At 44.3% G+C, this 22,089-nt stretch overlaps 1 protein-coding gene across 1 annotated transcript; it reads right to left on the bottom strand.

Moving 5' to 3' along the window:
• Nucleotides 1–95: 95 nt before the first annotated feature.
• On the bottom strand, nucleotides 96–16,347 carry itgae.2 (integrin, alpha E, tandem duplicate 2). Its single transcript, XM_055895737.1, has 31 exons — nucleotides 16,167–16,347; nucleotides 15,957–16,059; nucleotides 15,743–15,825; nucleotides 15,553–15,626; nucleotides 14,420–14,528; nucleotides 14,157–14,261; nucleotides 13,949–14,070; nucleotides 13,662–13,810; nucleotides 12,995–13,151; nucleotides 12,723–12,858; nucleotides 12,459–12,529; nucleotides 12,159–12,285; nucleotides 10,330–10,466; nucleotides 10,025–10,162; nucleotides 9,719–9,943; nucleotides 9,449–9,588; nucleotides 9,064–9,206; nucleotides 8,792–8,943; nucleotides 8,531–8,644; nucleotides 8,348–8,421; nucleotides 8,059–8,194; nucleotides 7,827–7,922; nucleotides 7,617–7,696; nucleotides 7,416–7,496; nucleotides 3,961–4,033; nucleotides 1,716–1,817; nucleotides 1,599–1,625; nucleotides 1,298–1,384; nucleotides 1,086–1,172; nucleotides 829–939; nucleotides 96–558 (listed from the first exon to the last, which is right to left on the bottom strand). Exons 1-31 carry the CDS (start codon nucleotides 16,192–16,194, stop codon nucleotides 505–507), a joined length of 3,321 nt encoding a protein of 1,106 aa, XP_055751712.1. The 5' UTR covers nucleotides 16,195–16,347; the 3' UTR covers nucleotides 96–504.
• Between the last annotated feature and the right edge of the window lie 5,742 nt (nucleotides 16,348–22,089).

The following is a 22,089-nucleotide window of genomic DNA, read 5'->3' as shown; positions in this document are numbered from 1 at the left end:
GTCACAGGTCTAGGTTATTATTTCCGTTTTGAATATAGTGAAGAAAAGCCTTGCTCTATGTTCTCACTCATCAATCGCAAAATAAAAAAATACACTTTAACAGCAGCTGAGACTTTATTTAACATTTTTACAAAGCATGTTGAGATTTATAACAGGAAAATCATGTTTTGCTTTCAAGATAATATTTTTAATTTAATCTTTGTATTTAGTTCTTTAGAGCAAACATTTTAAAACAAAATCGTTGAGGCAATTTACACCAAGGTAAACATAAATGTATAGTAGAAATATGAGTAATATTTTATAGGAAACCTTACCATATAGAATACTTTAAAAACAAACACAACAATGCAAATTTCTTATGTGCATTTTGGCTGCTAAGGCTAAAGTTCAGTGGAACACCATGCAGATCCAGCGTGCAGTTGGAAAATTCCCCAAGTTACACAAGGCTCCAGCTTTCAAAAGGCTAATTTAGCATTTAGCACTAATCTTACCAGTGACAGAGCATCACTCAGCATCCATTGCTATATCCTTTTGATGGCGTCGTTTGAAAAAGCCACACTGCAAGTTCGAAAAGGAAGGATTAGAATAATGATGCCTTGATACTTTAACCGAAATAATGTACTGTACACACAAGGCAGTCAGACCTGGGTTTAAATTGAAATCTTTCAAGTAGTTTTAGTGTTTGATTTAGCCTGTCTTGAGTGCCAGATTGGCAGGGTTTGCTCTTCTACGATTATTTTATTGGTTCATGTATGCTCAATCAAGCCCAATCAGAAGTAGTTGAACATGTATTCGATGTACAAAAACATCAAAAACACTCATTATTACCTTAACGAGTATGACAATGATTATCGCTAGAAATAGAAAGCCTCCAATGGAGCCTCCGATGATGACGGGCAATGATTTCTCCACTGCCAGTTTGATAATCATCACCTCCACCTAGGAAGCAGAACCACAAAGCAGAGCAGACAGAACAAGATCGTTAAACTTTTCCAATATTGTATGGAAATTAATAAATACACATTTTCAACTATTCTATTAAATTATTTAAATCTGACATCTCTATTATTGAACGTTTAACCCACTGATTCCATCGATCTCAATTCCAGTGCTTTGAATCGATCTTCATCAAATCCCAGAGTGGCTTTAGCTGTAATCTTCTCTGATTTACCCTGTAATGATTGATGATTGATGATGGATGGTCACAACAAAGCATTTTGACCATAAAAATCATAAAATGTGTAAGGATCTTCATCTCTATATTGCAGAGGAGGTCAATAAAGGTGCATCTACCAACCTGAACTTCTCTGATTGAAGCCTCAGCCTCAACCGTGATTTCCTGTAAATCTGTCACTGAACACTGAATGAGATACTCCGCGGAGGCCTGGAGGAAGAACACATATTTACTACTCAAAAGGCAACATGTTCTCATTATGTCAAAATAGTGACATTTAACCATTGTAGATACAAGTTATTTTGGCTAATATATTTCTTATTTGTCATTTCTTGCTGACAAATTAAGACAAATATGCTGCATAATATTTTAATTTCATTAATCATTTTATATTATAGGTGTAATGAGAAAGGATGGAACTCACTTTTACTTCTGGATTTCCACATCTCCCCTGGAATCCAAACCAAATGATTATGTCAGGGACCGAATACTGGGTACCAAATATTAGAACAATAGAAATATCTGGATGTTTTTAACATACCTTAGGTGTAATACTCTTGATTGTAATTGTGGTGTAACGTGCCTGTACTGTTATTGTAATGTTAACGCGTATAATTGCATTGTGTTCGTTCTCACCGTGAAGCTGGAAGGGAGAAAATATTTATAGAAAGATGCAAACATACACATTATAGAACTCCTGAAGAAAATGTGTGTGCTTGCTAGCTTGTCTTGAAGGATCATTTGATTGATAGGATAGGACAACCTGAACATGTGAAAGTTGGTTTGGTGTCTCTAGCTTGAACTGTTCAACAGTTACTATTGTTGTTGGTGGGTTATTTTATGCTAATTTGATCTAATTTGAATTGTTATCGTTTATAACGTTTTGAAAATGTTTGTTTTTTATGTTTTTATTTGAAATGGTTAACGAGCAGTAGCATTTGAAGTGTCACTGTGTTCTTGTGGTTGACACCAAATTCATGATGATTTATGCTAATTTATGCAAACGTGGTTATGATACATAGGTATAAATAGCATAAACAATTATTTGAGTTAAGTTGGAACAGTCTGGACATTCTAAAGTTTGTTTGGTCTCGATAGCTTATAGGTGGTTTAAACACTAGAGTGGGCGGAATAGTAATATGTACGTACAATTCTAGAGTGGTCTTGCTTTCAGCAAGCACATTAAAGACGCAAACATGCTTTTGTCATGCTTTTGTCACTTCTATATTAGACTACTGCAATGCTCTACTCTCCGGCTACCCCGATAAAGCACTGAATAAACTTCAGTTAGTGCTAAACACGGCTGCTAGAATCTTGACTAGAACCAACATATGTGTACATATTACTCCAGTGCTAGCCTCTCTACACTGGCTTCCTGTTAAGGCTAGGGCTGATTTCAATGTTTTACTGTAAACCTACAAAGCATTGCATGTACTTGCTCCTACCTATGTTTCCGATTTGGTCCTGTCGTACATACCTACACGCACGCTACGGTCACAAGACGTAGGCCTCCTTATTGTCCCTAGAGGCACAGCTTTCTCCTATAGAGCTCCATTTTTATGGAATGGTCTGCCAATCCATGTGAGAGATGCAGAATCGGTCTCAACATTTTAAGTCTTTACTGAAGACTCGTCTCTTCAGTAGGTCCTATGATTGAGTATAGTCTGGCCCAGGGGTGCGAAGGTGAATGGCAAGGCACTTGGTGGATGAACCACTTGCTGTCTCTGCCTGGCCGGCTCCCCTCTCTCCACTGGGATTCTCTGTCTCTAACCCTATTACGGAGGCTGAGTCACTGGCTTTCTAGTGCTCTTCTATGCCGTCCCTAGGACGGTGCGTCACTTCAGTGGGTTGAGTCACTGAAGTGATCTTCCTGTCCGGTTTTGCGCCCCCTCAAGCTTGTGCGGTGGAGGAGATCTTTGTGGGCTATATTCAGTAAGTTGGTGGTCTGTTGATATCACTCTAGTGGTGTGGTGGCTGTGCTTTGGCAAAATGGGTATGGTTATATCCTGCCTGGTTGCACCCTCCCCCATCTCAGCCTCCATTATCTATGCAGCAATAGTCTATGTGCCGGGGGGCTAGAGTCAGTCTGTTATATCTGGTGTAATTCTGTCTTATCTGGTGTCCTGTGTGAATTTAAGTATGCTCCCTCTAATTCTCTCTCTCCCTCCTCTCCCAGGGGACCTGAGTCCTATGACCATGCCTCAGGACTACCTGGCCTGATGACTCCTGGCTGTCCCCAGTCCACCTGGTCATGCTGCTGCTCCAGTTTGAACTATTCTGCCGGCGGGTATGGAACCCTGACCTGTTCACCGTACGTTTTTGTCTTGTCCCGTACTGACTGATTGACTCGACCTCGACCTCTCTCGACCTCTCTCTCGATCTCTCATTGCTTGGCTGTGAAAAGCCAACTGACATTTACTCCTGAGGTGCTGACCTATTGCACCCTCTACAACCACTGTGATTATTATTTGAACCTGCTGGTCATCTATGAACGTTTGAACATCTTGAAGAACGATCTGGCCTTAATGGCCATGTACTCTTATAAATCTCAGCCAGAAGAGGACTGGCCACCCCTCAGAGCCTTGTTCCTCTCTAGGTTTCTTCCTAGGGAGTTTTTCCTAGCCACTCTGCTTCTACACACGCATTGCTTGCTCTTTGGGGTTTTAGGCTGGGTTTCTGTATAGCACTTTGTGACATCGGCTGATGTAAAAAGGGCTTTATAAATCAATTTAATTTGAACACATTATAGAAAGATGAAAACATGCGGAAAAACATAGCAAGCATACCTGAAACTTAAATGTCAGGTCTAACTTCTCAATGGTTTGGTCCGTGAATTTTACAATGTTCGGTGTGGCCTCCCTGTAAACAACAAGGTAGCAGAAAAATAAAGATGAATTGAAGGGAATTGAAATCAAGCATTCAACAGCATTAAGTAGGATTTATAAAGACATTCTTTGCATTGCGGCTAGTGTTAAACATGTTTAATACAAACACAAGTGAAACACTACAAACAACCTACAAAATAACAAATGTGCAAAACCGATACAGACCTATCTGGTGCAGAACACAAACACAGAGACAGGTAACAAACACCCACAAAATCCCAACACAAAACAAGCCTCCTATATATGAGTCTCAATCAGAGACAACGACTACCATCTGTCTCTGATTGAGAACCCACACTAGTCTGACATAGAAACAGACAAACTAGACACACAACATAGAATTCCCACCCAGCTCACGTCCTGACCAACTAAACACATACAAAACAACAGAAAACAGGTCAGGAACGTGACAGAACCCCCCCCTCAAGGTGCGAACTCCGGGCGCACCCCTAAAACTCAAGGGGAGGGTCTGGGTGGGCATCTGTCCGTGGTGGCGGCTCCGGCGGTGGACGAGGGCACCACTCCACCATTGTCTTTGTTCACCTCCTTAGCGTCCCTTGAGTGGCGACCCTCGCCCCCGACCATGGTCCAGGAACCTTCACCAACTCCCCTCTACAATAGAGGAGACAACTCAGGACAGAGAGGTAGTTCAGGACAAAGAGGTAGCCCAGGACAGAGAGGTAGCTCAGGACAGAGGGACAACTCCGGACTAGTGGCAGCTCCGGACTGAGTGGCAGCTCATGACTGAGTGGCAGCTCATGACTGAGTGGCAGCTCATGACTGAGTGGCAGCTCATGACTGAGTGGCAGCTCATGACTGAGTGGCAGCTCATGACTGAGTGGCAGCTCATGACTGAGTGGCAGCTCATGACTGAGTGGCAGCTCATGACTGGAGGGCAGCTCATGACTGGAGGGCAGCTCATGACTGGAGGGCAGCTCATGACTGGAGGGCAGCTCATGACTGGAGGGCAGCTCATGACTGGAGGGCAGCTCATGACTGCAGGGCAGCTCATGACTGGAGGGCAGCTCATGACTGGAGGGCAGCTCATGACTGGAGGGCAGCTCATGACTGGCTGGCGTCTCTGGCGGCTCCTGACTGGCTGGCGGCTCTGGCGGCTCCTGACTGGCTGGCGGCTCTGGCGGCTCCTGACTGGCTGGCGGCTCCTGACTGGCTGGCGGCTCTGGCGGCTCCTGACTGGCTGGCGGCTCTGGCGGCTCCTGACTGGCGGGCGGCTCTGGCGGCTCCTGACTGGCTGGCGGCTCTGGCGGCTCCTGACTGGCTGGCGGCTCTGGCGGCTCCTGACTGGCTGGCGGCTCTGGCGGCTCCTGACTGGCTGGCGGCTCTGGCGGCTCCTGACTGGCTGGCGGCTCTAGCGGCTCCTGACTGACGGACGGCTCTAATGGCTCGGGACAGACGGGCGGCTCTAATGGCTCGTGGCAAACGGATGACTCAGACGGCGCTGGGCAAACGGATGGCTCAGACGGCGCTGGGCAAACGGATGGCTCAGACGGCGCTGGGCAAACGGATGGCTCAGACGGCGCTGGGCAGACGGATGGCTCAGACGGCGCTGGGCAGACGGATGGCTCAGACGGCGCTGGGCAGACGGATGGCTCAGACGGCGCTGGGCAGACGGATGGCTCAGACGGCGCTGGGCAGACGGATGGCTCAGACGGCGCTGGGCAGACGGATGGCTCAGACGGCGCTGGGCAGACGGATGGCTCAGACGGCGCTGGGCAGACGGATGGCTCAGACGGCGCTGGGCAGACGGATGGCTCAGACGGCGCTGGGCAGACGGATGGCTCAGACGGCGCTGGGCAGACGGATGGCTCAGACGGCGCTGGGCAGACGGATGGCTCAGACGGCGCTGGGCAGACGGATGGCTCAGACGGCGCTGGGCAGACGGATGGCTCAGACGGCGCTGGGCAGACGGATGGCTCAGACGGCGCTGGGCAGACGGATGGCTCAGACGGCGTTGGGCAGACGGGCAGTTCAGGCACCGCTGGGCAGACGGGCAGTTCAGGCACCGCTGGGCAGACGGGCAGTTCAGGCACCGCTGGGCAGACGGGCAGTTCAGGCACCGCTGGGCAGACGGCAGACTCTGGCCGGCTGAGACGCACTATAGGCCTGATGCGTGGTGCTGGAACTGGAGGTACCGGGCTGAGGGCACGCACCTCAGGGCGAGTGCGGGGAGGAGGAACAGGGCTCTGGAGATGCACTGGAAGCCTGGTGCGTGGTGTAGGCACTGGTGGTACTGGGCTGGGGCGGGAAGGTGGCGCCGGATATACCGGACCGTGAAGGAGGACACGCGCTCTTGAGCACCGAGCCTCTCCAACCTTACCAGGTTGAATGGTCCCCGTAGCCCTGCCAGTGCGGCGAGGTGGAATAGCCCGCACTGGGCTATGCAGGCGAACCGGGGACACCACCTGTAAGGCTGGTGCCATGTACGCCGGCCCGAGGAGACGTACTGGAGGCCTGATACGTTGGGCCGGCTTCATGACATCCAGCTCGATGCCCAACCTAGCCCTCCCAGTGCGGCAAGGTGGAATAGCCCGCACTGGGCTAAGCACGCGTACTGGGGACACCGTGCGCTTTACCGCATAACACGGTGTCTGACCAGTACGACGCCCTCCCACTCCACGGTAAGCCCGGGGAGTTGGCTCAGGTATCCAACCCGGCTTCGCCACACTCCCCTTTAGCCCCCCCCAAGAAATTTTTGGGTGAGCCTCTCGGGTTTCCAGCCACTCTGCCTTGCAAGCGCCTCATAATGCCGCCTCTCCGCTTTTGATGCATCCAGCTCCGCTTTGGGACGGCGACACTCCTCTGGCTCTGCCCAGGGTCCTTCTCCGTCCAGAATCTCCTCCCATGTCCATTCCTCCTTGTACTGCTGCTGCTGTTGCTGCTGCCCGTTGCCACGCTGCTTAGTCCGGGTTTGGTGGGTGTTTCTGTAAAGGTTTTCTTCCAGGGGTGAAGGAGAGGACCAAAATGCAGCGCGGCTAGTGTTAAACATGTTTAATACAAACACAAGTGAAACACTACAAACAACCTACAAAATAACAAATGTGCAAAACCGATACAGACCTATCTGGTGCAGAACACAAACACAGAGACAGGTAACAAACACCCACAAAATCCCAACACAAAACAAGCCTCCTATATATGAGTCTCAATCAGAGACAACGACTACCATCTGTCTCTGATTGAGAACCCACACTAGGCTGACATAGAAACAGACAAACTAGACACACAACATAGAATTCCCACCCAGCTCACGTCCTGACCAACTAAACACATACAAAACAACAGAAAACAGGTCAGGAACGTGACACCTCTCTTACTATCTTTCAGTCTTAACTCACCCAGTCAGTTGGATCTTTAAAGCATTCTTTATTCCAAAGTGGTACGTCTTAAAATCCAAAACCTGGGTGCCACCATTCTCACTAAAAACAATGATAGGAAGGACAAATGTAGACAACTTCATTGAAATAAAATAGTAAAATGCTACATTTTTACTCAAACCGAAGATCATTTAAGAAGTATCAGTATGGAAAGTTTCAAACCACGTTAGGTTTGCTGTGATCTCAGCCTCTCGCATCTCTGATTTCTTGTTCACAAGCTGCCAGGAGATGGAGAAATGTACCTAGGGTATCAAAATAAAAAAGAAACATGTTGACAGGTCAGAGAAAAAGGACATTTCGATTTGATGGGAGACATTTAGCTTGAGCAATGCCACTAGGCTGTATTAGTGAAGTCATGGTGGGTATATGTACCTGGGTATTTTTCTTGAAGACTGGATGTAAGAGACGACACTTCAAATAAGAAATATTCTCTTTAACTTGGTTCTCACAAACAGACCCTTCCATTTTCTGTGAATGAACAATAGTCAGTCAGTTGCTGACTCCTTTGTCAGTCAATGCAAGAAAGCTGACCTAATATTTCCAACCTCAAATCTTGTTCTAAGGACTCAACAAATTGATTTTTGTTTCAGTGAGGAGAAATTACCATTGTGAACTTGTTAAAAAGGAGCATGTTGGGATATGCCAGAACAAGTGTTGTCATGTAGGCACTATCCCCAACGTTGGTCAGATTAAAGTCAATCATCAAGTTCTGGGTCGTTCCGATTATGACCATATTCTTGCTGTTACACAAATGACAGGATAAAAAGGACAATAAATCATCTGTTTGGGTATAAAATCAATGACTTATTATTTCCACCTTGTTAAAGATGTTTGTAGACAGGAGAAGACACGATATAAAAAAATAATGGCATTGTGATTGAAAACTAATTTACCTCAGCCTTGAATCAGATAGGGATATGTTTTCCCTGCATTTGTCTTTCACCTCACACTCCCTCTCAAATTGAATCTGAAGATTTCAATTGACAGCACATACGATAGCATAATAATTATTATAATAAAAAATGACTCTTGAACAGTTTTTCACAACTTTGTTGAGTAGGCTACCAAATGCTCACTTTTTCTGTGAACTCTGTGGGAGTACAGAAATCCAGAATGCGGAGAGGTGGTTCAGTGGTATTCAACTTGAAGTTTAGCTTGATCTCTATCGGTGAGAAGCAGTCATAGCAACCCTGAAAGAGAGAAAAAACGACATGTGTCTATCCCTCTCTCTCGTGTGATTAAGTTTCATCAGTAAGTCTTACTGGAGACTGTTCATACTTTAAAATAGAGATTTAAAGATAATATTTGTAATGGATGTAGACACCTCAGAAACCTACCGTAAAAAACAGTTTGATGGGGGTAAGGCAGTTTGTATCATAAAGTATAATGAAGATGCCTTCCCCATTTGCTTTGTCCTCAAAAGACAGGCGCTTTTTGTTTTGCCCTGCATCCAGATCTATGTTGTAAGATATGGGAAGTTCTTCACCAGCTGAAAAACAAGCAAATCATGGAACACAATAAGTGATTAGGTAGTTCTCAGCAAATACATCCACATTTTCTAGTTTATATCAACTGAGACGATGGGTGATGAGAACTGTACTGTACATACGGCCAATATTTCCTCTTTGTGCTTGGAAGCAGATGGCCAGGGTGACGTGCTCCATCTTGGTTTTTGAGTTTGTCTGCGCGGATGTGGGGATGGTGTTAGGCTTCATTGTCAGCTTGGGTTTAAACACGATGACAGGGATTGTTCTGGTAGAAATTCAGAGTTTTGAGATTATTCAGTAAATGAACAGCGCATACACTCTTTAAACAAGCTGCTACCTAGAACCGTAAAGCGATTCATACGGGGACAGCCGAAGGACCCTTAGGGGTTCTAGGTAGCACCTTTTTTTTTTAAAGAGCATTCTACTAAATTAAACAGTATTCACATCTGTGGTGGACATATACAGTACAGGACTTCCTGGACATATATTCCTGCTGTCTATACTCACTTCAGGACAGTGACAGTGCCTTGGCTCCCGATACTGATGTAAAGCTGTCTCCTCCCGTCAGCACTTTTTTTGTCAGAGAATGCACTCACAGACTGGCCAAAGTGGCGGAGTTTCATCTCAAACTCTGCAGCTTTAATTCTCTAGAAGTAAGAACAAGAACAACACAATGTGTGATGTTATGTTTGGGTTCTGTATAAAGTCCTTTCACTGCAGGCATCAGAATCATAGCAAGAGGCTCTTTGTCAGCAAGCTAGACTTCTACTAAATCACCTGAGAGTGGTCCCTCTGAAGTCCTTCTTGGACTCCGTTATAGATATAGATGCTTCCAGAACAGCCACATATCTCATCTTCCTCCAGAGGAGCTCCAACTGCCACGTCATTGTATCCGTTTCCGTCCAGGTCTCCAACAGAAGAGATGGCCGAACCGAATCTGGCATAGATGTAGCTGTCCAGCCCATGCCACTCCCAGGACTCCTTATCAAACTTACCCTGGGCCTGGGACACAACCCTCACAACCATCAGAAAAGTACAGTTATGAGCACCGAAATACAATTTTATGAGTGCATTTCTACTGACCTGGTTTAGCTTGAAGATGCTCACTCTGCCCTCCTCTCCTCTCTGGTGGAAGTACGGTGCTCCTACAAGCAGGTAGTCTGTCTTAGTGTCCCCGTCAAAGTCCAGGGCACATAGCACAGAGCCAAAGTAAGATCCCACCTGTAGAGTGGAGATTTGGGTTATTATTTGTAACCTCCACACGATGGCAGTAAGCATCAGATTGTGTGCTATTAACAGTGGAACCAAAGATGGATACAGTACCTCTCCAAGTTGATTTCTTAGATTTCTTAGATTTCACAATATATCTGTTATACACATAGACCTACCTGGTCACCCAGTAGTATTTCCTGCAGTTTGTGTGAAGTTGCAATAAAGACAAAGACCCCACCAGTCAGGCTGTGACGAGGGGCCCCTGAGATATACAGAGTCCCTGAGGGGCCCATGGCAGACACAACACTGTAACCTGGGACACACAGACAGAAGTTAACAGAATACATTCAAGAAGGACTGACAACTTTTGAAGAAAGCTTGGAGTGAGATATGCTATGTGAATTTCATTGGCACAACCCCAAGAAAGGGCACAGAGTCCTCCCCCAGGAACATTGTACTGTTTTATAGCTAAGTTCCTGCAATTCTACGTATTTTGACATGGCTTATGCCTCTGACTAGGGTGGATTTTTTTTCAATAAAAACCACAGGTCAGGTGTATTCAGGATGCTTTGAACATTAAATGAACACTCCAAATTCGACGACTTTGTTACTTTTCGATTTTTGGGGGATTTCATTTAAAGTATGCTAATATTTTTTAGGTGGTTTGACACTTTATTCAGATGATAATGAAATGAGATAGACAAATTCTAGAAAGAGTGGGAAGCTTGGAAGCAGGGACTGATCTCTGTCCTCAGGTGGAAAGTTGTATGTGACACGTGCTGGGGAGTGTTTTCACTACACCAAGGCTCTGCACAGGAAATGTTAATATTAATGGTTGATGGCAGTGGGTAACCAAATTATGATTGAGTCAACTCTCACTTTAAAATAGGGCTAATTTCGCAAAATCACCCAACCTTCAAGGAAAATCTAATGAATATAAATGTTCACATGGTTTATGCCTACTAGTTGTAGATCCTTGCCTATCATTGTGAAGCAGAATTCACCAAGCGTTGGATTGTTCACCCACTAATAGGGAACGTGGGTTGGTTTAGACCGTCGTGAGACAGGTTAGTTTTACCCTACCATCATCTTTCTTTACATAGACAAAATATGGTGCTTTGAGAGTCCCCTCACCATTTCTACCTAGCATCTGCACAATACTAAAATGTAAAAAATTATATTTGATACCTGGAGCATTTAATATCCCATGCTCATTTTTATGACTATTCAAAACTGTCCATGAATGGCTGCAAAAATACAAGTAGGCATATCAGATTTCAAATATGTGATTACACTTTCAAAATTTGGAAGAAGTGGAAAAATAAAATGAGTGTGGGGAATAACAGTTGTGTTCCTGTTAGATTACATAAATCTGTCCCTACACCCTAACCAAATCATTATGTATCGTCCCCCCTCTAGAATCAAACTTACACTTTTGGGTTCAAAATCTGTTTGTCAAAATGATTTTCAGAGTTACAAATCAGGTCACCCTACCAAACATACTGGGGACTAGTGAGGAATAAATCGACTTTAGTGCATGCTGTCAAAAGGCTGCATTCTGCAATAGGGACAGGAGTAACATTGTTCATAAAACAGCGCTAGCATGCTGCTCTTTTGACTGTTTATAAACTCAGCGAAGAACGTTCTCTCTCCTGCTGTGGCAAGACAGGACAATGATAGAGGTTCTGCTCGTGATGTTAAATTGCAGGCGCAGATTCTCTGATTTCAAAACGATTTGGAGCACAGTTGAAAACGTAACACGTTGACTATCTAATGGACTAATTTGAAAAATAAATGCAGTAGTTTTCAATATTTGAGATATAAGAGGTGTGGCGTGAGAAGATGGACAAATGTATGTGTCTCATGGCCAATGCGTGAGAGTTGGCAGCTCTGACCTTCCGTTATGGCCTCGGGATGAGGATGAGGAATACAAAACGAAAACCTTCAGAAACTTTGTGTGTGAAATGGCATGTCCCATAATCTGTCGTGGACAAATTAAACTTACCTAAGTAGGAGAACCTTGGCTCTGAGGATGACCCATTTAAGAAGGTGACCTTATTCTCCTTGGGGTGTTTTAAGATCACTCCTCCACTCCAGTCATTGGCCCCCACAGCACCGAACAGTAAGGACCCCTAGGAAGAGAGAAAGGATGTTATAGCCAGAAGCCAATAAAAAATAGAGAATGGATAGAGATACTATTATGATCCTCAAACTGCATCTCATATATGGTTAGACTACAGACTTTGGCCTTAAACCAACTAGAAAACCAGTGTGTAAAAAAAAAGTTGAAAACCAAACAATTTACATCTAGTGCAATGTGATTACTGAATCCAGCCTCGGCGAGTTGAAATTGGAAGCCGTCCCCCTGCTTGATTCCTGGTTCATAAATCGGAGCAACACAAACATTTTGTTATAAAGTGAGTCAGAAATAATATTTCTAATGGAGTAGGATGCAAATTGCACCTTACAGTGTGTCAGTGTCTGTCAGTGCCTGTCACACATACAGTATATGACGATAATTGGACACAATGTAAAGGTTACACTGATAATTACAGCCTTTTAGTGTTACCTTCAATTCCTTTGATGATACTGGTCTCTAGCTTGGAGAGGATGCCCTCCAAGGCTTTATAGTCACCAACCAAGAACAGGTTACTCTCACTGTTGCTAATAATCTTCAGCTCTTCAATTTTGGTTTTATTACCAACCTGTGATTCATAAATGTACAGAGAAAATCTACGTCTTGACATACCAGAATATGAGCTAACTTTTTCATTGAATCGATTAAACCTGTTACTTTAGTCAGGAAGATGAATTAAAAGACACACAAATGAGAAAACTCACCCCAATAGCAAATCTGGTGATATTTTCTGTTTCAAGCAAGTTCTTTGCTTTTTCCAAATGTTTCTTATCCCAAAGGGATATTGCTCCATCTGACACCACTATAATGATTTTCTTGGAGTCCCCTTTAGACCCATTCTCAGGAACAAAAACATGTTCACTGAAAATACAAATGTAATCAAATCTCAACAATGTAATGATATTTGCAATCTAAATTATATAAAATATGGGCCTATAGTATGGTACTTGCATTGTATAGATAATAGTATGGTAATTGCATTGTATAGATAATAATATGTCACTTACATTGTATAGATAATAGTATGGTACTTGCATTGTATAGATAATAGTATGGTACTTACATTGTATAGGTAATAGTATGGTACTTACATTGTATAGATAATAGTATGGTACTTACATTGTATAGATAATAGTATGGTACTTACATTGTATAGATAATAGTATGGTACTTACATTGTATAGATAATAGTATGGTACTTACATTGTATAGATAATAGTATGGTACTTACATTGTATAGATAATAGTATGGTACTTACATTGTATAGATAATAGTATGGTACTTACATTGTATAGGTAATAGTATGGTACTTACATTGTATAGATAATAGTATGGTACTTACATTGTATAGGTAATAGTATGGTACTTACATTGTATAGATAATAGCTGAAGCAGTTATTGTGGCGTTTTCGATCTGTTCAATGTTTTTGACCGTTTCAATAGCTTTTGGCCCATCTTTCTCATTCAGTGAGAGTTCAGTTCTGATTTTCGATCCATACTGAACAACAGCAAATTCACACTAAAAAGAAAAAAATATTTATTTTGTTATCACAATAAAGCATTATCATTCATTTTATTTAATGCCAATTCAAGAGAAAGCACAGTTTTATGGCCAAATCTTTTTTTGAAGTGTGCATTAATGTTGATCAATACTTACATTGAAACATTTCTCCCAAACATGTTTCATCACAGTTGTGATGAAATCTTTTGCCCTTTTAAAGTCTTCGCTTTCAATGCTACCAGATCCATCAAGTACAAATGCAATCTCAGTCCCAGGATCTAAAAACAAAACAGCGATATTGTACATGAACAAAAAAACAAACATGAACATCACTTCCCTGTATTTGTAATAAATGTAGACCCACCATCCTTCTCATCATCCTCATCACTGTTGTTGTTGTTGTTGTTGTTGTTATTGTTGTTGTTATTGTTGTTATTGATGGAGATGTTTCTTTCCAGTTGATCTACAACTTAAATTCAGAAAATGTAGACATTTGTTACTAACTTTACACTCCATATATGGCGCAGATGTACAGTGTGTTTCCATAGTCTACATTTCCCTATGTTCATCTGAGATCTAACTTTTTAACAGCTGTGTCCATTGGTTCAGTATCATAGGAATGCCTACCTAACGTGGCAGGATAATACACCTCATGCTTCAGAAGGCCAGACAGGAGTGTACAGTTTGCATTAAGATCCTCATTCATGTTCTTCTTCTTCCTGACCTGTTGGCAGACCTGGTGAGAGGAGAGCAGAGCAAGTCATCAGGCCACATGGCATACTGTTGAGTAGGATAACTCTATGGCCCGATCAGTTTGATAGTGTACAAGATAACTTGCTTACTGACTTAATCCTCTTAATTCCTGGGGCAACATAGGGCCCAAGATAAAGACGATTGGAACTTTATTTAATTCGCTGGACAAACATCTTTCTTTGAAGATAAAAAATATGATGCCACTGTAAGGTACCAGGGCAGTGTATGGTATTTCCTACACCTTGTGCTCAAAAAGCGGATGTGGATGCCTGCGTGCATGCAAGTGTCTGTCTGAATGTGACCACAGTGACACTTAATGGTGAGAACACGACTAATATCTGCAGCAGACACAGTCAGAGTACACTCTCAATAATCTTATCAACAGAGTTTGAGGAAGCATTTCTATGCTAGACTTACAGACAAATATGTATTGTTTTCGACCAGAGATGTGGTCCTTCTCTGTGAGTCCATCTAGCAAAAACAATCTAACAGTAGATGAAAATAATCAGTTACATCGGAAAAAGTGTTAACGGAAAAGTGGGACCCATTTTTCATGCTGAAAGTGAAGTCATGTGAAAGGCAGACGTTACTAGCGTCTGACGCCTACAGAGGAGGAAGCTGTGGCTTTGCTGAGAGACAATTGACTAGGCAACGATTCTGCTGCTACTCTTATGTGATTTACTGATGTACAAGTTCCCATGGCACCCACTCTGACCTGCAGCCCACCCCCCTCTAATACTTCACTCCTCATCTCATTTATACACATAAATGAAATACAACACAGCTCTTAGTTGTCTTGAACTACTATAACTATTTGTTATACAGCCAATATACTGTGTCATCATGTACAAATCATGGACAAATGTCATAAAAATTCATGACACTTTCATGAGTGACTTATTGTGAATGGCAAATTAAATGACTCAATAAAAGGCAACACAGCAGGTTAAATAGAGATACTAAATAAACATCTCTATGAATGTAGAAAACTTTTGTAGAATAAATACCATGTGCTGCTCTATTGATCCAGTCAAACTGTTGGTCACTGCCACGATGGGTCGGAGTCCTTCACCTGCATTTGCTACAAAACAAGTTGACTTGGATTCAGCATATGGTTAACAAAAACAAGCCCTGAAATGTACTAGAATAACTGAACCTACTTCTGAAATTTGTATTAGCAAGAGTGGCATAGTTTACCTGAGATATTGACTTCTGTGCATTTTTCCAGACCACAACTGAATACTTTCTGGGGTCTAGAATTTGGTGATGTAACCAATACCCTGTTGAATTACATAAGAGAACATGGATAATGAGAACATAATCTAGATGTAATACAGTACTGTAGGTCTATATGACATGAACACAAATTAATTTGATATAACATATAGCAGATGATGCCGTAGTGACTTACCCAGCTTTGGACTGAACAGTAGTTTGCCCAAATAGTTTATCATCGTTCGGAAAATACTTTACTGGTTTTGTGAAAATGTTGAAGCCTGCTACTGTGCATATCACTGTAAAACAAAGAGATGTCAGGTCTGAAGTGACAATACAGACCTTTTATCACTCTTTACATTAATTGAATAAATTAATGCCTAATGCTCAAACACAGAATACATACCAGTCAACAAAATGTGTCCTCGAATCATGTTTCTAGTGGAACATGTTAGGTCTGAGAAAAATAAACTGCTTAAACCAAATCAGTCTTATCGTAACTTGCTTGTAACCTGTCAAAAGATTTTGATAACTTCTCATATATGCTCTTCCGTACACTGCACATGAAAAAAGTTATTCTGGTGTGCTCAATGCTATGAGGTGATGACATCATAACCTCACTGTCAGACAGACAGTGTGAACACACAGCATGCATTTTGGTTCATGTATCACGATCTGTACAAATAAGTGGCAATCCACAAATGTAAATCACCAATCCACAAATGTAAATCACTTTCCACAAATGTAAATCACTATCCACTAACAAACACCTTTTGATTTGTATTTGTAAATCGATATATTGCATTAGAATGTTTTTAAAACTGTAGATATGCAGGTCATTTCCAAGTAAGTAAAATGAGAGTCATAAAGATTTGTACCTAGGAGAGATATGGCAAACCTGCAACTCCATATTTGGAAGCGCTTAGGTCACCTGATTTTGGCAGGGATTTGACTACAAGAAAAAAACAAAAAGTTGTCACGAGTAGAAAGCAATTTGTAGTCGTTGAAAAAAAGTTATCACGCGCAGAAAGTGATTTGTAGTTGTAGAAAAGGTTGCAGCAATTATAGTATGTGTCACACCCTGATCTGTTTCACCTGTCCCTGTGCTTGTCTCCACCCCCCTCCAGGTGTTGCCCATCTTCCCCACTTATTTCCGGAGTATTTATACCTGTATTTTCTGTCTGTCTGTGCTATTTTGACCACAACCCTTTGTCGCGAGTGAGAGCGCTGCCACCTCTTCCAATGGTGGCCTTGGCTGTGCTTCTACCCACTGTTGCACCGGCTGTAGGTCTGTGTTCTGTCCCTGCTGCTGCCCCCATTCACCCACAGCGCAGTCTGCAGCTCACAGCAGACAGGCCTGCTCGCCCGACAGACTGTGGCACAGACCCTATCCACTGCACACAGCTCTCTCTCACGGCCCTCTCACAGTGGCGGCACCCGTCTGCAGTACAGGGCCAACGGGACTTGGAGTGGTGTGCCACTGCCCTGTGCACCACTGTGAAGTCGTACTGCTGAAGCTGTCACGCCCTGGCCTTAGTATTCTTTGTTTTCTTTATTATTTTAGTTAGGTCAGGGTGTGACATGGGGAATGTTTGTGTTTTGTCAGTTTTGGGTGGTTATATGGTAAAGGGGGTGTTGGGTGTAGTGTATGGGTTTGTGTTGAGTGAATGTGTCTAGCTGTGTCTATGGTTGAGTGTAGGTTCTAGGAAAGTCTATGGTTGCCTGAATTGGGTCTCAATTAGAGACCGCTGGTTATTGTTGTCTCTGATTGGGAGCCATATTTAAGGCAACCATAGGCTTTAGCTGTTTGTGGGGAATTGTCTACGTCAGAGTGTTTAGTGTCAGCACTTTTGTTTGTATAGCTTCACGGTCATCTGTTTTGTTGTTTTTGTAGTTTGTATAGTGTTTGTTTCGTTTTCGTCTTCTTTCGTTAATGAAGAAGATGTACTTTCCACGCGCTGCATGTTGGTCCTCACTCAGTCCCTTTGAGGATCTTGACAGAATTCCCCACCAATGCGGGATCAAGCAGCTTGAAAAGCGGCAACAGGAGCAAGGCATCAAGGATTCATGGACATGGGAGGAAATTCTGGACCGCGAAGAACCAGGAGAATATAACCGCCCCAAAGCTGAGCTGGAGGCAGCGAAAGCAGAGAGGCGGCCTAGCTCGGAGGCAGGAAAAGTATCTGGGCTACACTACGTGGGAGGAGATCGACAGGTGGGCGATCAACCCAGGGAGAGTGCCGGAGCCCGCCTGGGATTCTCTGGCGCAGTGCGAGGAGGGATACCGGCGTATGGAGGCAGCACGACAAAGCGGTAGGAAGCCTGTGAGAAAACCCCAAAAATTTCTTGGGGGGGGGGGGGGGCTTAAAGGGAGAGTGGCAAAGTCAGGTAGGAAACCTGCGCCTACTCCCTGTACATACCGTGGAGAGTGAGAGTACGGGCAGACACCGTGTTACGCAGTAGAGCGCACGGTGTCTCCTGTACGTATGCATAGCCCGGTGCGGGTTATTCCACCTCCCCGCACTGGCAGGGCTAGATTGAGTATTGAGCCGGATGTCATGAAGCCGGCCCTACATATCTGGCCACCAGTGCGTGTCCTCGGGCCGGTTTACATGCCACCAGCCTTACGCATGGTGTCCCCGGTTCGCCTACATAGCCCAGTGCGGGCTATTCCACCTCCCCGCACTGGTCGGGCAACGGGGAGCATTCAACCAGGTAAGGTTGGGCAGGCTCAATGCTCAAGAGAGCCAAAACGCCTGCACGGTCCGGTATTTCCGGCGCCACCTCCCCGCCCCAGTCCAGTTCCACCATTGCCTACACCAGGCTTCCAGTGTGTCTCCAGAGCCCTGTTCCTCCTCCACGCACTCGTCCTATGGTGCGTGTCTCCAGCCCGGTACCACCAATTCCGGCACCACGCACCAAGCCTCCTGTGCGTCTCCAGAGTCCTGTGCATCCTGTTGCTGCTCCCCGCATTAGCCCTGAGATGCGTGTCCCCAGCCCGGTACCACCAGTTCCGGCACCACGCACTAGGCCTAATGTGCGTCCCCAGGGTCCAGTATGCCCTGTTCCTTCTCCCCGCACTAGCCTGAAGGTGCGTGTCCTTAGCCCGGTGCCTCCAGTTCCGGCACCACGCACCAGGCCTACAGTGCGCCTATTCCGGCCAGAGCCATCCGTCTCCCCAGCGCCATCTGAGCCATCCGTCTCCACAGCGCCATCTGAGCCATCCGTCTCCCCAGCGCCATCTGAGCCATCCGTCTCCCCAGCGCCATCTGAGCCATCCGTCTCCCCAGCGCCATCTGAGCCATCCGTCTCCCCAGCGCCATCTGAGCCATCCGTCTCCCCAGCGCCATCTGAGCCATCCGTCTGCCCAGTGCCGTCTGAGCCATCCGTCTGTCCCGAGCCATTAGAGCCGCCCGTCTGTCCCGAGCCGTCAGAGCCGTTAGTCAGTCAGGAGCCGCTAGAGCCATTCGTCAGTCAGGATCTGCCAGAGCCGCCAACCAGACAGGCTCTGCCAGAGCCGCCAACCAGACAGGATCTGCCAGAGCCGCCAACCAGACAGGATCTGCCAGAGCCGCCAACCAGACAGGATCTGCCAGAGCCGCCAACCAGACAGGATCTGCCAGAGCCGCCAACCAGAGCCGTCAGCCAGCCATGAGCATCCAGAGCCATCAGCCAGCCATGAGCGTCCAGAGCCGTCAGCCAGCCATGAGCAGCCAGATCCGTCAGCCAGCCATGAGCAGCCAGATCCGTCAGCCAGCCATGAGCAGCCAGATCCGTCAGCCAGCCATGAGCAGCCAGATCCGTCAGCCAGCCATGAGCCGTCAAGCCAGGATCCGCCAGAGCCGTCCAGCCAAGATCCGCCAGAGCAGTCATCCAGCCAGGATCCGTCCCTCAGTCCGGAGCTGCCGTCCCTCAGTCCGGAGCTGCCACTTATCCTGGTGCTGCCCCTTATCCTGGTGCTGCCCCTTATCCTGGTGCTGCCCCTTATCCTGGTGCTGTCCCTTATCCTGTTGCTGCCCCTTAGTCCGGTGCTGCCCCTTAGTCCGGTGCTGCCCCTTAATCCAGTGGGGTTAATGTGGAGGGTGGCCATTTGGAGGAGGCTACGTAAGCGGGTAGTGACTATGGTGGGGTGGGGACCACGACCAGTGCCGGAGCCGCCGCCGTGGACGGACGCCCACCCAGACCCTCCCCTAGACTATGTGCTGGTGCGCCCGGAGTTCGCACCATAAGGGGGGGGGGGGGGGGGGTTATGTCACGCCCTGGCCTTAGTATATTCTTAGTATATTTTGTTTTCTTTATTATTTTAGTTAGTTCAGGGTGTGACATGGGGAATGTTTGTGTTTTGTCGGTTTTGGGTGGTTATATGGTAAAGGGGGTGTTGGGTGTAGTGTATGGGTTTGTGTTGAGTGAATGTGTCTAGCTGTGTCTATGGTTGAGTGTAGGTTCTAGGAAAGTCTATGGTTGCCTGAATTGGGTCTCAATTAGAGACAGCTGGTTATTGTTGTCTCTGATTGGGAGCCATATTTAAGGCAACCATAGGCTTTAGCTGTTTGTGGGGAATTGTCTATGTCAGAGTGTTTAGTGTCAGCACTTCTGTTTGTATAGCTTCACGGTCGTCTGTTTTGTTGTTTTTGTAGTTTGTATAGTGTTTGTTTCGTTTTCGTCTTCTTTCGTTAATAAAGAAGATGTACTTTCCACGCGCTGCATGTTGGTCCTCACTCAGTCCCTTTGACGATGTGACAGAAGCTCCCGAACATGCAACTATGGAGTTGCAGGTTTGCCATATCTGTCATGTTTGCGCATATCTCTCCTATCTGCAAATCTTTATGGTAGTCATTTTACTTAAGGCCCTTGGAAATGACCTGCATATCTGCAGTTATAAAAAAATTCTAATGCAATATATCGATATACAAATCAAAAGGTGTTTGTGGATAGTGATTTACATTTGTGGATTGTGATTTACATTTGTGGATTGTGATTTACATTTGTGGATAGTGATTTACATTTGTGGATTGTGATTTACATTTGTGGATAGTGATTTACATTTGTGGATTGTGATTTACATTTGTGGATAGTGATTTACATTTGTGGATTGGTGATTTACATTTGTGGATTGTGATTTACATTTGTGGATAGTGATTTACATTTGTGGATAGTGATTTACATTTGTGGATTGGTGATTTACATTTGTGGATAGTGATTTACATTTGTGGATTGGTGATTTACATTTGTGCATTGGTGATTTACATTTGTGGATAGTGATTTACATTTGTGGATAGTGATTTGTGATTTACATTTGTGGATTGTGATTTACATTTGTGGATTGGTGATTTACATTTGTGGATTGGTGATTTACATTTGTGGATAGTGATTTACATTTGTGGATTGGTGATTTACATTTGTGGATTGGTGATTTACATTTGTGGATTGGTGATTTACATTTGTGGATAGTGATTTACATTTGTGGATTGGTGATTTACATTTGTGGATTGGTGATTTACATTTGTGGATTGGTGATTTACATTTGTGGATAGTGATTTACATTTGTGGATAGTGATTTACATTTGTGGATAGTGATTTACATTTGTGGATAGTGATTTACATTTGTGGATTGGTGATTTACATTTGTGGATAGTGATTTACATTTGTGGATTGGTGATTTACATTTGTGGATTGGTGATTTACATTTGTGGACGGTGATTTACATTTGTGCATTGTGATTTACATTTGTGCATTGTGATTTACATTTGTGGATAGTGATTTACATTTGTGGATTAGTGATTTACATTTGTGGATTAGTGATTTACATTTGTGGATTGGTGATTTACATTTGTGGATTGGTGATTTACATTTGTGGATTGCTATTTATTTGTACAGATCATGATACACAAATACAAAAGACATGCTGTGTGTTCACAATACATTTGGCATGATATTGATCCCATATGAAAGTGCTTGACATGCAGTACATTACATACAATGTATCATTACAATACAAATACATGACATTTAATACATTTAGCATGAAGTGGAAACAGTAGGTGTGTATTTTCAGTTCTGTTTTTGTAGGTAGCATTTTAAACTTGAATTGATATGTTTCCTGTAACTGCTCTCTCTCCCTTGTCTCCAGCAGACCAGCAGAACTGAAAGTGGGTTTCAGTTGTATCCGGTCTGGACCACAGACAGTGACATTACTCTAACAAAGGTGACAAGAGGCCCTCTGTGTACCTCTACAAAGTCGCTTTCTGTCACCAGGGTCAACTATGAGAGCACATGTCTAACAACTTAGATTAAACAACAAACTAGATTGACAAACATTCCCCATTTTC

Source organism: Salvelinus fontinalis, chromosome 33 (genome assembly GCF_029448725.1).
Source record: "Salvelinus fontinalis isolate EN_2023a chromosome 33, ASM2944872v1, whole genome shotgun sequence".
NCBI lineage: Eukaryota > Metazoa > Chordata > Actinopteri > Salmoniformes > Salmonidae > Salvelinus > Salvelinus fontinalis.
The sequence above is the reverse complement of the archived record's forward strand: the minus strand, read 5'-3'. Positions and strand labels throughout refer to the sequence as shown.